Source organism: Eleutherodactylus coqui, chromosome 1 (assembly GCF_035609145.1).
Source record: "Eleutherodactylus coqui strain aEleCoq1 chromosome 1, aEleCoq1.hap1, whole genome shotgun sequence".
Lineage (NCBI taxonomy): Eukaryota > Metazoa > Chordata > Amphibia > Anura > Eleutherodactylidae > Eleutherodactylus > Eleutherodactylus coqui.
This window is the reverse complement of record NC_089837.1, coordinates 70,394,385-70,409,239: the sequence shown is the minus strand read 5'-3', so window position 1 is coordinate 70,409,239 and position 14,855 is coordinate 70,394,385. Positions and strand designations below refer to the sequence as shown.

Genomic DNA, 14,855 nt, shown 5'->3' with positions numbered 1-14,855 from the left:
TAACCACCCCTGCCGATCAATAGTGCCAATGTCGATAGTGCCAATGTCACCAGGAGTTTTTTAAATAACGCCTACTCACGGCATAATTAAAGGTCTTGTCTGGAACAAAGCATAGTTAAAGGGGCTGTCCAAGATAATTTAATAATAGTTTCAGGCCCCCTGGTCCCAACATGGCGCTGGACCATCACTGCAGCGCCATGGCGTCTGACAGGTAACGTCACCAGGCTAGGAGACCCCATAAACTTGTCACGTGGGTGGGCTTCTAATGGCTTCATGTCGGACCTTCTATTGGCTGCAGTTAACAGAAGACCAGAGGACGGGAGCAGCGGCGGCAGCAGGGAGGTTAGTAGTATCTTTTTCTATTTTCTACACGTTTTGTCCCCCTACTGACTATGTTGGAAAACCCCCTTAAGACCGATGGAGGGTCTGTTGCTTGGGTGAGCGGTGTGGTCGCTTCAGTCCATGCACAGGTCCGTACATTGTATAGAGGCTGTGTCAGGCCTAGTAGCTCAGTCCTATTCACGTGGATGGGAGTGATCTGCCCTCATGCCATGTGACGGATGAACGTGCCGTCACACGTGCCCGAGGACAGACTACGGCGCTCACCTGAGCGCCGTGACCTCTTCCATCAACTGTGCTGAGGATATGTTGCCAATGGTTAAGTCCTGGAAAACCCTTTTAAACGTTGCACGACTTTATAATATATCTTGTGCTTCAGGTCTGCACTATTTCAAGATTTTAATTGCAGTCAGTGAATAGAAACATTACTTTAAAACCCATACTTGTCCTGATTATAGGCTGCCCATACACAGATAGGTGAAACAGAGGGGGAATACACATGGGAGGGGATAACTTGCTGATTGGTGGAAGGCTCACCGCTGAGACCCCCGCTGATCTGGAGAATGGGACTCCCGTGTCCCGCTCTTCTGTTACTGCAGTGACGTCATTCTGAACCAAGTATTGGCTGCACATATTCGGTCAATGCTCCATTAATTTCAAAGGTGAGGACAGAAATAGCCAAGTGGTACCTGCTCAGCTTTCTCTGCAGTCCTATTGAAAGTGAATGGAGCGCTAGTGAGCATGCCTGGCCAGTCTCCGGGGGTGCAGTAAACCTATAGTGAGGATGATGAGGGACACAAGAACTCCGTTCTCCAGTTTGGCGGGGGTCTCAGTTGTAAAACCCCACTGACCGGCGACTTATTCTATATTCATAACTAGAGATGAGCGAGCGTACTCGGAAAAGCACTACTCGCTCGAGTAATTTGCTTTATCCGAGTATCGCTGTGCTCGTCCCTGAAGATTCGGGGGCCGCTGCGGCTGACAGGTGAGTCGCAGCGGGGAGCAGGGGAGAGTGGGCGGGAGAGAGGGAGAGAAAGATCTCCCCTCCGTTCCTCCCCGCTCTCCCCTGCAGCTCCCCGCTCCGTGCCGGCACCCGAATCTTCAGAGACGAGCACAGCGATACTCGGATAAAGCAAATTACTCGAGCGAGTAGTGCTTTTCCGAGTACGCTCGCTCATCCCTATTCATAACCTCTTTAAAGAAAAAAAATTGTATTTGCATTGCCACATTCCTCGGCTCATAGCATTTTTATTTTCCCCAATGTGAGGTTTGTTTTTTTTTGTTTTGCGGGGTGAGCTGTTTCAATTTGTATCATTTTGGGTTACACCTATTTTTTTTTAATCACTTTTTACGGTGTTTTTTGTCTGTCGGACATATACTACCCTGCAATACATAAGTGATTGAACAGCAATCGATAACATAGAAAGGGTTAAAAAAAGCAGGTTATAAAAAGGTTCCTCAATTGTCAGCTATTAGAGCAGAAGCCCAGCTGTGAACAGACTGCCGAGCCCCAGCTATTCAGGGCATAGGATTTCCATTCCAGCTTTAGACTAGGCCATTGTGTTCTTACAGTGGTCTAGCCTATGACCCCCTTAGTAGCCGCCATAAAACACATATGGCTTTTCTCTACGGGGTTGAAGAAGTAGACCTATAGTTATAAGTGATGCCATATTACTAGCAGCCAAGAACCCACCATCAATCCCGGGAATGAAGCCCCTTCACTATTTTTCCCTGCATAGTAGCACCCTGGCCACTCGCTGCGCACACAGCTCTTTTTTTTTAAGTGGTTGAGTGCATCGTTGTGCGGAAAAATACCGCGAACGGGACACAGTTCTCACCAGCGCTGCTGCCCTTCATTCTCCGAATCATTGGGACTCCCAGAGGTCAGACCCCCTCCAATCCAAAGTGCCTACATAGCTCAGGTCGCCATCAAACTTCTCACGTTCTCCGTCCAATATTTCCTTATTCTGATAGAAGACGGAACGCTACAAAAACCTATATATTCTAGGAAAACAATGGAAGCGACAAAGGCGGGAAAGCAGGCTAGGTGCTAATAAAACATTTCTTAAAATACACTCAAGTAAACTGGGAATTCAGTGGGAAGTGAGCTCGGCTCAAACCAGATTTTCTGCACAGCAGGTGCCGGACTAATTGGCGTCTACAGGTAAGGGTTTTTTTTTGTCTTACATTCGATATGAAGAAAGGAAACTAGAATAAAAATCAGCATAGGGAAAATCTGCAGCGTGGCGAGATAAGAGGAGCGGGCGATAAATAAAGAAACAGGACGGAGTGCGAGTCTGAAACAAGGAGATCAGGGAAAGGCTTAGATCTGCAAAGTTCTATAGGGCAACTTGTGGATCGAACGCCCATGACCACCTCGAAAGACCTCATCGAATGACACGGCTACTCAACTTGTGAGAGAATGCTTTAAAGATGTATGACAAGTCCCCGACATCGGCGTCACTGCTGACAGCGGATGTAGATGGTTATGCTGCTGCCTGTCAGCCAGCACCGTTGGCAATAGGCATAGGCATATATCAGTAGGCAGGACACATTGCTGTGTCGTGCATCGAGGCGATGAGTCTAGGGCCATTGCTAGGTGGTCTTCACACTCTTACTTGTAGAGGTATACGCAGGACAAGGATACATTGAAAGGGATAACAAGGCAGGGATACAATGTTTGCAGGAAGAAAACAAGAAGCCCACCCTATGCAGGAGGTAATTGCGGATTGGGCTCATAAAGGGTCTTGTGGCTATTATGAAGGGCATTGTCGTTAACATATTGGGTCTTGTTGGATTCATGGTGGCCACTATAGCTAGCATAAGGTAATTTTGGCTGCGTTAGAGGGAAATCTGGGGTGTCATTGGGGATTTATGGAGTAAAAGTGAGGAGCCAAAGATGCCTGGACAATAAAAGCTGGAAGAGGCCTTCATGTAGTTTTGTGTCAGATAGAAGAGGCAGAGATGGAAAACCTTCACACAAGGAAGGCGTGAACTGGGAGTCATTAGATTGGTTAGTGCAGAAGGGGAGAGACATGGTGCAATGGCAGCCTGCTTGAGGCCTCAGGTGCCGTACTGTATCACCCAACGTGTGCTTTGAGTCACGGTTCGATTGCTGCAGGACCATATCCATAACTTATCATGCGGCTGCGTTTCCTCCTCCATGGCCGGCTGCAGCGACATGCAACCCATGTGATCGTGTAGGACAATGACCAGTTGTATACAGGGTGGGGTGTACCAGGTAGATGTAGGCGGGAGGTGATCGTATCGCTTAAGTATGCCTTGACAGGTGATCATCCTCCTATGTGCGGCAGCATCTTTTGAAGCTACATGGATGCTCCTTCTCATGGCTCCGTCTCCTACCCAAGAATGTTTCTGACATGCTGCTGTCAGCTCATTGGCCACTCCACAACTGCTTAGATATGCTGTTGTGTTTATGTTATGAACTTTGTTCTGTGGCTGCATTTAAGTTATGTGCTTGGTTCTGGTATTGCATTTATATTATGAGCTTGCTTCTAGTGCTGTATTTGTATTTTGAACTTGGTTGCGGTGCTGTATTTATGTTCTAGACTTGGTTCTCGTATTGCATTTATGTTATCAGCTTGGTTCTGGTATTGTATGTTTGTACTGAGCTTGGTTCTGGTATTGTATGTTTGTACTGAGCTTGGTTCTGGTGCTGCATTTATGTTATAAGCTTGGTTCTGGTGCTGTATTGATATTTTAAACTTGGTTCTGGTCCTGTATTTATATTAACAGCTTGGTTCTGCTGTTGTATTCATGTAAAAAAAGCTAGCAAAATGCGGCCAATAAGAAGCACAATCTTCCCCTCTCTTCCCATTAATCCAGGTATGTCTCCATTGACTGGACAGTGTCGGCTGTGTTGGGTCATATTATTCACAGCTCTGCTGACAAAGGGGACATTAAATCCCAATTGTAAATGTATTCAAAACATTTCCATTAATGATAACGGAGGAACGGCGCAGGGTTCTGAGAAAATGCGACAACAAGGGGGGATGCAAGCGAGTAGAGCTGATGGGTTGTGCATTATATCGGGCAGCCTCGTTATATAGTAGGACAGACGCCTGCTCATTACACCCTGCACTCCCAGCAATTTAGAAAAATAAGAAAAGTATCTGTGCAGCGGGTGATGGTGTCTTTCTGCTGACACTTGCTGATGAGAACTGTTGATCTTGACGGAATTAAATGGACTGGAAGATCAATAGTGTTCTGATCACCCAATTAAGACACATTATAACCTAGAAGTCACTTTGGCACCTGACAAGTCACGTATGACAGCAGTATAGAAGTGAGTCCCTGAACAGACTACCAAGCAGACGCCCTCCTGCAGCTCATGGTGTGCCGGGCTTTGCTTATATTATATTATACATATGGTACATTGGGGCACGAAGGAATTCTTGCTCGCTTCTATGAGCTCATGCAGAAGTATGGTCGCTTCTAAAGAATCCTGCGGATTGTTCATGGCCTGTATAAGCCAGTGTTTATATCATGCAACAAATTGTATAGGACTGCACAGCGGATGGATGTACTATATGTCCCTGTCAACGGTGACCACAAGGGGGCCCTCAACTAAAAAAATGCTAAAATAAAAATTTTATTATATACATATACATATATATATATATATATATATATATATATTTGTTGTTTTTTTAATATATATAGCTAATATCATACCATATCATACCATATAGCTCGTGATAATAAGCCCCAAGTGTCAGATCCCCATTGGAAAAATCTGACACGGATCTGAAATAAAAGAAGCCGTGCGAACATGCTCTAAAAGTCCTGCCGCTGTACGGCCGACGTAAAAGTGGGCACATAGGGATTTGTGTGAGGGATTCGAGGGCTGCTGATTGCGATGTGAGAGGAGCGGCAGGATGAAGTCAGCTAATTTAAAGCCACATTCGGCATCAGTGGTGGGAACGCTGTGGATTCCGCTGCAGTATTTCTGCTACGTGTAAACTGACCCTTGGGCAGGTTTATTAAAAAAGGCCTAAAGTTCTTTCAGTGTTCTCTGCTCAAATCGATGCGATGGACGGGTGAAGAAACAGCATGGAAAATTAAGGAAAACTTCCATGGACCCTACAGTAGCGCAGCCAGCTTTGCATAGACTGTTGTACAGCTATTACCTCCGCACAAACCCAATGCTATATCTGCAGTATTATACGTACGTCATCCGAGATCACTTCTATAGACCCCTTTCTGCAAGCAGTACGGACGGAACATACAATGGGCAGCAGAGCCCCGCACCGCTACTACATTCACTGCAGCCCCATCATTCCCTATGACTGGTAGCTGCACACAATGCATGAGAATGCAGAGGAACTCTCAGCTCCCCTGACATGTCAGTTGCTATGAAATTGCAATTTGGAAGGTTTCTTAGAGCACTGCTTTGTGCCGTTCCTCTCTTATTCCTCCTGGAAATATATTGCTACATTGATAAGCGGGTATTTCCATTCTTCTTGTCCATAGTGTGTGCCCCTACACAGTCATCCACTATGAGCACTGAGGGGGCAATGCCAGAGTGTGCATGGGCACAACATGAGCAATAGCTGTCATTCTCAACGTTATCATACATTTCCAAGAGGAGTAACAGAGGAACAGCACAGTGCGGCATTCTACCAAACCTCCCAAATTTCGTGAAGAATGCAAGTATGGACTAACACAGGCATGACGGTAGACATGATGGGTCCTCTTTAACCCTTTCACTGCCATTACAAAGTTCACAATTTTGACAAACACACATACAACCTGAATTATAAAAATTAGAGAAAAATAATATTACACACCCACATATTTTCTGATAGCAAACTATGAGAATCCCACCCAGACTTTATAGATTAATGAGCACTCTGCTCATTAAAAGGGTTATGATAGGGGATAACTAGCTGACGAGTGGTCGGTCCCATGTCTTCAGTCCTCCTCGCTAATTGCAGCCCCCATACAGTGAGGAGGAGAATAAATGGAGCGCTGGTCTTGCAAGAGCTTCACTTATTTTCAATGGGACTTCGGAGATAGCACTTGGGTATTAAAGTCAGCCCTAATTACATTAATGGAGCGCCGACCGCACATGCTTGGCCAACGGTTCCGTTGACAGTGACATCACTGCAGATGGGAAAAGCATCCCAGCAATGACTTAAACAGGGGGGCAAAGGATACCGGTTCTCAGGACTGGTGGGGGGGGGGGGGGTCTCAGCAGTGAGTACCCCACCAATCAGCAACTTATTCACTATGTGGATAGGAGATGCCTTGCAATTCTGGCCCGACCCCTTTAAGAGGTTAAAAGCACACTGGACACAGTAAATCATATATACAGTCATTATTCTGAGGACTCCAAGTAAAAGAATTTCCCGAGATCCATAAGCTCGTCTTCAGACAGATATAAAAAAAAAAAAATAAAGAATTTTTAAGTTGCAGCTTAAACTCATCGGTGCCCCCAATCTTCACCCGCTTTTGCCACCGCTGATCATTTGCACCGAGATGTTCCAGGTTCAGCTTATCACCAAGCAGCAGGCGGCCTGCCAAGAAAATTGTCCAGCTTCACGCATAACCCTTCACATATCAAAGCGGCGGTGTTGCAGCCTTTCCATGTAGAACAGCCGGGGAGGCGTCCTTATCTGAACATCGTCTCCTTCTACAGCTCCGCTCATTCATGCCCATTATTGAGAGGTGCGATGCGTTGGGTAATCCTTCATTGGCTTGTACTGCCGACTCGTGGTAATGAAATTACTAGTCCGGACATTATTGGCTAGTGGACGATGTATAGACACCGGATGGATGGGGCTTGATGAAGACAAGTGTATTACCGGGATTTGTAGTTAGAGTTCGGCTACCATAGGTCACCTAATAGAGTTTCACTGCGAGGATTTATGGTCATTGTAAGAGAGGGAGGAGAGAAAAAAATCCTGCTAGGAAAATAGCTTTGTGATATATTTCCCTACATTATTTATTCTGGCGATATATTATAGGTTTTTTCTGGAATGGAACAGTTCATTAAGAAAACCAAATGGAGAGAGGTCATGGAATGGAGCTATTCAGAGGATGAAGGATTAGTCGGGAACTGATATTGTAGCGAGGCAGCAATTTAATTTCCAGATAGGATCCACGCTAGAATATAGAAAATTGATGTATCAAAAAGGCTAAAAGACGAATACATTGCTTCTTCTTACAGATGTAGCAAATGTTAACTTGACATTTACGCGTTACGATAACGTGACTACGGCATAATACTAGCTGGGAATCGAGTTGTCATGATGCAGCGGTCATGTTAGCGATTGCTACATCTGTAGCGCCAGCATATTCTGCACTGATGAGATATAGCCATCTATTGATGCAGTCATATTGCAGAGCCCTGTAGAAATTATTGTCAAGATGCTACCTCATTGTGATGTACACTGAACGGCCACTTTATTAGAGACTCATCCAGTAGCCCATTGGACCTCCTTTGGCCTTTAGCAATTCATCGCAGTATAGATTCCACTAGGTGGTGAAGTTGCTCTGCAGGAATATCGGCCCCTGTGGACGAGAAGCTTCTTGTAGTTGCTGCACATTAGATGACGGTGACATATTCTGTACAGCTGACAGGAAGGGGTCATCGATTCATGCTGCTTGTGACAAATTCTGACCTACAAGCAGCACGGTGCAACAGAAATCTGGAGTCTTCTGACCAGGAGATGTTTTTCCACTGCTCGGTGATCCAAATGTGGCTCTTTTCGGCACCCTAGAGTCGTCTTTCTCTTTCTGTTAGATAGCAATGGTGCTGGATCTTGCCGTCTGCTGCTGTAGCCCATCTGTGCTAAGGAACCATGAGTTGTGCATTCAGACATGTTAGTTGGAGCACTCGCATTGTATGCGGCTGTAGTTTGCTTGGCTGTGCACTACTTGTATGCCGGAACGATTCCTGACATCCCCCTTTGATTACTTTTTATTTACGAGCTGATTATGTCCACAGGATCCTCTTTTGCTGGATGTTTTCCCTCGATCACACCTCGGTATATCTCAGCATACTCTCCATACCGTTACATAAGAAAACCCTGGCGGTGAAGTCCTAGTCTAGCACCGATCACCAAGTATGGTTGGAAGTGGCCCATGGGATAACGATCGACCGGAAAAAAAGAGAGATTTTCAGTGCAAGTTGTCTTGTGCAAACACGGTCCCATCACCGTGTAGGGCCGCTGTCTGACTATTATATGGTGACAGCATTATATTGGGATAACCATATCTATTTAAGCCTACTGTTATAAAAGCTGTCTTGTAGATACGGTGCCTGTGAGATGTACTGGTGGGGAGGGTGTGTGTGTGGGGGGGGGGGGGGGGGGACGCGTTTTGGAACTTAAGACCCTAATCTTTGCAGAATTGATCAACATGCCTGGTTACCTGTATCTCTAGCAGTCATCAAGTGTGGTAAGGGCTAGGAGCTTAACTTTCACACTCTGGCCCTGGAGCCTTCAGCTACGCCCCTGGCCACTCTCTCTAATAAAGTAGCCAATCAGTGTAAAGGAACACACCGATGATCGGTTATAACTTTGACAGCGCTCCAGGTAGCAACTAAAATGGTCAGAAATATTGAGATTTTGCAGGTATATCTGAGAAACAGAATACCCCCATATTAGTCATCATCTAGAAGTTACATTGTTATTCTGCATATCTGCAATAATCAGTGAGTGGGTGCTGCCATATGGGCACTGCCAACAGGAGAAAACACCATGTGCGTTTGAAGTTATCATGAAGTACAACATAATATCCTACTGTCTCATAACTACCCCCGAACCAGTCGAGAAGACCTAATAAACACTAAGTCTGGAAGGTTCCTTAAAGGGATTGTCTTGCATAACCAAACCCCTGTTCATATCCTTTATGAGCATATGGTTGGCATAGAGAGGAGTCTTCTGCTCCTTAAATCACTATATAAGAGCAGCTCCCACGCTGGTGGACCCACCTCATCCATGTACTACATGCTCGGCTGTCTGTGTGGGCAAAAATTTGGGGGGCTCAAGGGCCCACTAGGGTTTAATTGTAACCAATCCCACCACAGCCTTTGCCATAAGGTGAAACCCCCAGTTGGGTCCCCTTAAAAAGTAATTTTATTGATATGTAATAAAATATATTAGAGACGCACGGAATTTAAAAAAATCAGAGTTTCAATGTAGTGTGAGTGAAAGTAATGCAATAGACGAAACCGGTCTAAGAGAGGCAATATCCTGCCTTGCTGATTACGCACACATATCAGGATCACGACTAAAGGCCCATTTACACGTAACAATTTTCGCTCAAAATTCGTTCAAACAACCGAAAATGAACGATGATCATTACATGTAAAAGCGGGCATCGGGTGCTTTTCGTTGGAACGATGATTTTAAGGTGAACTTTAAATCCAACGTTCAGCTACTAAAGAGATAAAGCAGACACATTATCTGTCAGTAGACCACAGGCTGTGTTCTCCACCAGAGCCTGCAGATAACATTGTAATCTGCCTGCAGTCGTGAGCAGAACAATGCAGCTGGGCATGTGATCACAGGATGGGGTCTGCAAACAGCTCCTGGAGGCCCTTTAACATGCAAATGAAGATGATAAAGTGTTAATGGCCATTAACACTTTATGCAAATGGATCGAAAAATCTTTCAATCGTTTGAAAGATTAGCTTTGTGTATAAAAGGGCCTTAACACTTGCTGCAAATGGTGTGTGCTATCAAACAGCAGTACAGGGCTATGTGCTAAAGATATGGCAAGTGATTAGATCTCTGCATAAACTGCCAGCAGGTGTGATAATTGCTGCCAGATCAACTAAGTCCGCGATGAGCTTTTGCAAGATAGACTACATGAGGCTCTTTGCTAAAAGACCAGCTCCCCCAACTAGTTTCACCAGAACTCTGGCATCATCAGGGGTATAGGAGCTATAGCATGTCTTTTGAAGAGATTCCCTTTAATTACAAAGAATCCGATTTCGATACGATGTATATGGCCTCCTTGTCTATATCCCATGCTGGTCAATAACATTTTACTGCCATTGGATAGAACTGGTTCTCTTTTTAGAGATGCAGCAGGTGTAAAGAGTCGTACACACATGGTCCCTGAGAAAAAGTATGCAAATTATATCCCCTTCGGAAGGAAAAGGGGATATAAGTGCTGGGCCTAGAAGTGAACAGAGAGTGTGAGGAAGACGGATATATCTGTTTATTAGCTTTTTAGCTTCCAAAACACTTGAGCATGGAAGCAGCAGGGTGATGGCATAGAAAGGAGCTAAAATAGAGGGCCCATTTTAATACATTGCACTGGGCCCACTGGGGTATTAAACTAGCCTTGAGATACGGCACTGGTTGACTCTGGTTGGGTGAAATGCCCTTGACGTTGTTTTTTGGAAGGCACTGGGGTTCCTTGAGGAGATCCAGCTGGTGTAGGACGTCTTATCTCAATGCTCCCTGGGTAAAAGGATGGAAATTAGCTCTCCTCCGAAACGGTCTCTGAAGTGCCCTAAAACCACGGTTTTCTGCAGCTTGGGGCTAGATCTCCGTAAGTTATAGTGCTTAAATAGGCATTAGTGTATTACTAGAACGCTACAGAATCTCTTTGATATCAACCAATGATGTCCAGTAACTAATTGTCTTCGTCACCTTGGACAACCAGTTCATAGTTGAAAGTCTAGATGTGAGTAAGAATTACTTGCTAAATGCTAATATTACACCAGAATTACCGAAACTGCCAAGAAGTGAGTCGCCTGCAGTAAAGTGAGCGCAGAAGCTTACAGAATTCTGAATGCAGCTCTGGAGATAACCAAAGCCTAAAAGGTGAACTTCCACTTTCCATTTCTGAGCATTACCCGATGCGTGACATTCATTCGGTGTAGGAATATGGACATTTTTCTTATAGGATTTTCTTCCCAAGTACAATCCTAAATTATAGAGCGGCATAAAAAGACGCCAACCTGCCTAACATTTCACTGCTAGAATGGATTTTCAGACTCCTACCCAGATATTCAGTGACGTGATGAGAGTAAGCTTTTTAATTAGCTATAACTTATGTTCTAAGCTTTTCTAGCGGATCACCTGCACTGTGGAACGGAGCGAAAACAGACAGCTATGAGAACTTACCCTGTAGAGAGGATGGCACTTGTCCTTGAAGCATGGTGCCAAATGGGCATAGATCTGCAGGCTGTAGTAATAAGCCGCCAGCTGGAGAGACAGAGCTGAATGCGATTGCTTTTCAAAGCATTTGTTGGCATCTAGTACCTACGGAAAAATGAGTGAGATAGAAATGACTTGGCTGGAGAAAACACACGAGCCTCGGCTGATGAAGTGGCTGCAAAGCCCGGTGTAATGCTTTACAAGAGACTGCGGCGCGGCTAATTAATGCTTCTTTTACATAATCTTTAAATAATTATGGTGCTTATCAATTTCACTTCGACATGTGATTTAATATCAGAGTAAAGGGGCAAAGCCTAAAGAGAGTGCTATGGACCAAATAGATGGCCACGTCCGATGTACAACGGGCGATCTCAGGGGGCAGGAACAGATGAGGGGTTTCATTCTTCGCTATTGTATCTTTCGCCCTTATCACGTATCCTGATTGTGAATGACGGAGCGAATGAGAAGCCCCCTGATGGAGAGGTGGGGGGCTATGGCGGCTGGTGTCTGGACTACCACAAGTAGCAGAGGGAATGCTGGGTTAAAAATATGCTGGGTTAGGCTGTTTTTACACGGCCGAGAAAATCATGCGGGATTTGTGCATTGCAGGTCGCACGAATATGAACTCCATTCTTTTGATTGGCGTCATACACAATTGTGGCATGTCCAGTCTTTGGGCGTTCCCTCGGAAAGCCTCACATTGCCTATTGTTTTCAATGGGGCCGGAACAGCATTGAACGGCATGCCAGGTGCAAGTGAGTGCGATGTTTAGCCAATGGGAAACACTCCACAATTCTCCGTCACGACTTCTAGGATCGCTACTTCCCCGAAGTGATGTGAGGTGGTTTTAACACAAAATTTGACAGCCCGTATATTGCACTCGTCCGTGTGAAAGCAGCCTTAGGGCTCCCCACACACTTGCGATTGCGTTTTTTGTTTTTTTTTACGCGATTATAAATGGGACTTTCTAATGTTAAAAACGCATCGCACAAAAATCGCAAAACACAAACTTCCAAAAAGTCCCATTGACAATCGCGTGAAAAAAAACACAAGTGTGAGGGGGCCCTTAGGCCATGCTCACATGAGCGCATGGCCACAGTGTAGTACTCACGCAGGCTCTGTGCGCCTAATATGTTGTACCAATCTGCCATAGGCTCCCATGTTGCTGCTCATATACATTTGTACAAAATATGTGTGCAATTAAAAAAAAATAAATAAAATAAAAAAGAAGAAGAATTGCAGCATTTTCCATTTTGGTGCAAATTACATGCACATACAGACAGAATAGTGCATGGTGATTGGCGTCTCGCAGCACAAGTACTCCTCTCACTGCATGTTCTACCTTGGCACGTATTACGTGTGCATACACGCCCAGATAGTGCATGGCAATCGGTGAACCACAGCAAGTACGCGATATCATAGAGTTTCCTGCCAATCAGCTATTCAAAGTGTCTGTGGCACTTGGGTGAGTGTCGCGGCACCTCACCGCACACCAGGCACAGCATTGACATAGTATAGTGTATGTGCCTGGTAGAGCAACGCAGTCGCATTCATGTGAATGGCACTGAGATGCTCTGAGGCCATGTGACCCATAAATATGACACTGCTGGCCTGAGAAGAGGCCAAGGTGCTCACCAAAGTGTGGAAGCCTCTTCAAATAGATGATCGGCAGGGTCCCAAACAGCAGATCCCCACCCATCAGACACAAGTGACCTATCCTACTGATAGCTCATCAATATTAGAGTCCCGGAAAACGTCTCCAAAAGGTAAGAGATGCCCTTAGTACCACCTTCAGGTTCTCCTATAAGGCTCTGGAAACTGATATTTCCATCTGCTTGGTCATCTTTAAGTCTACTTGATATGTCAATGTCCTAGTACAGGCCTAGTAGTACAGGCCTAGTGGTACAGGCCTAGAGGTACAGGCCTAGAGGTACAGGCCTAGAGGTACAGGCCTAGAGGTACAGGCCTAGAGGTACAGGCCTAGAGGTACAGGCCTAGAGGTATAGGCCTAGCAGCTTTGGCCTAGCAGCATTGACCCAGCAGCATTGACCCAGCAGCATTGACCCAGCAGCATTGACCCAGCAGCATTGACCCAGCAGCATTGACCCAGCAGCATTGACCCAGCAGCATTGACCCAGCAGCATTGACCCAGCAGCATTGAGCCAGCAGCATTGAGCCAGCAGCATTGAGCCAGCAGCATTGAGCCAGCAGCATTGAGCCAGCAGCATTGGCCTAGCAGCATTGAGCCAGCAGCATTGGCCTAGCAGCATTGGCCTAGCAGTATAGGCCTAGCAGTATAGGCCTAGCAGTATAGGCCTAGCAGTATAGGCCTAGCAGTATAGGCCTAGCAGTATAGGCCTAGCAGCATTGGCCTAGCAGCATTGGCCTAGCAGTATAGGCCTAGCAGCATTGGCCTAGCAGTATAGGCCTAGCAGCATTGGCCTAGCAGTATAGGCCTAGCAGCATTGGCCTAGCAGCATAGGCCTAGCAGTATAAGCCTAGTATTATGGACCTATACAATGGTGGACCTACCTGGGGTAGAGCAAGTAGATATGCAACAGACAAGGTGATGTCGTTCGGCATAGTGTCGCTGGCCAGCTGCAGCAGAACTGAAATAGAAGAACACAAATACAGGATAACTATAGGAGAGAGATGATTGGTAGATCTGGCGTTGTCATATGGTTACAGCGTTCATCGCACAACATACGGCATAATGATTTGCGTAATTTAAATGAGATGCTTGTTGGTATGATGCATGGCACGGATCGCGCCCGATCAGGCTGTAACGCGGCCTTACGTTAATTGTTAGGCAAAATATTTTCACACTGCAGCTAAACACGAGAAAACAGATGCTGCGGCAGATTGTGGGAACGCATCCGGCACACAATTCAGTGGGATAATCAGCGGGTCATAAAATAACATCAACTCCTGGAAGAAAGTGCAGGATTGTTCTGGAAGAAAAGTGCAGGGATTGCAGGATTCAATCCAGTGAGCAAACAATCTTTAACTGTCCCCATTTTCTCTAATGGAAATGACAATTGCGCATGAAGTCGACAGAAACGTAATGGTGGTTTATGCAGGACGGGGATGGCGCATATAATAAAGCAGAAGTTGGTGACTCAGTGTTAATAGCGGACACTGCAGCACTCCTGATAGTCGTCTTATTAAAGGGGTTTTCTGGGACTAAAATATTGATGATCTCTCCGCATGACAGGTCATCAATATCCAAATGGTGGAGGCTGGCTGGTTGGGACCACCGCTGATCAGCTGCTTGAAGAGGCCACAGCACTTTGGTGACCAGCTTGGCCTCTTCTAAGGCCAGTGACGTCAATTTTGTTTGCCATGTAGCCTGAACAAGCTGGAGCTGCAATACCA

The 14,855-nt window shown here is 45.6% G+C and overlaps 1 protein-coding gene across 1 annotated transcript in view; it reads right to left on the bottom strand.

Moving 5' to 3' along the window:
* The window catches only part of NBAS (NBAS subunit of NRZ tethering complex), a 616,392-nt gene that overhangs the window by 231,655 nt on the left and 369,882 nt on the right, over nucleotides 1-14,855 (bottom strand). The window contains exons 39-40 of the mRNA XM_066597064.1: nucleotides 14,013-14,089; nucleotides 11,448-11,585 (exon numbers count right to left, since the gene is read on the bottom strand). Coding sequence (XP_066453161.1) covers nucleotides 11,448-11,585; nucleotides 14,013-14,089 — 215 coding nt within the window. The remainder of the gene's footprint in view (nucleotides 1-11,447; nucleotides 11,586-14,012; nucleotides 14,090-14,855) is intronic.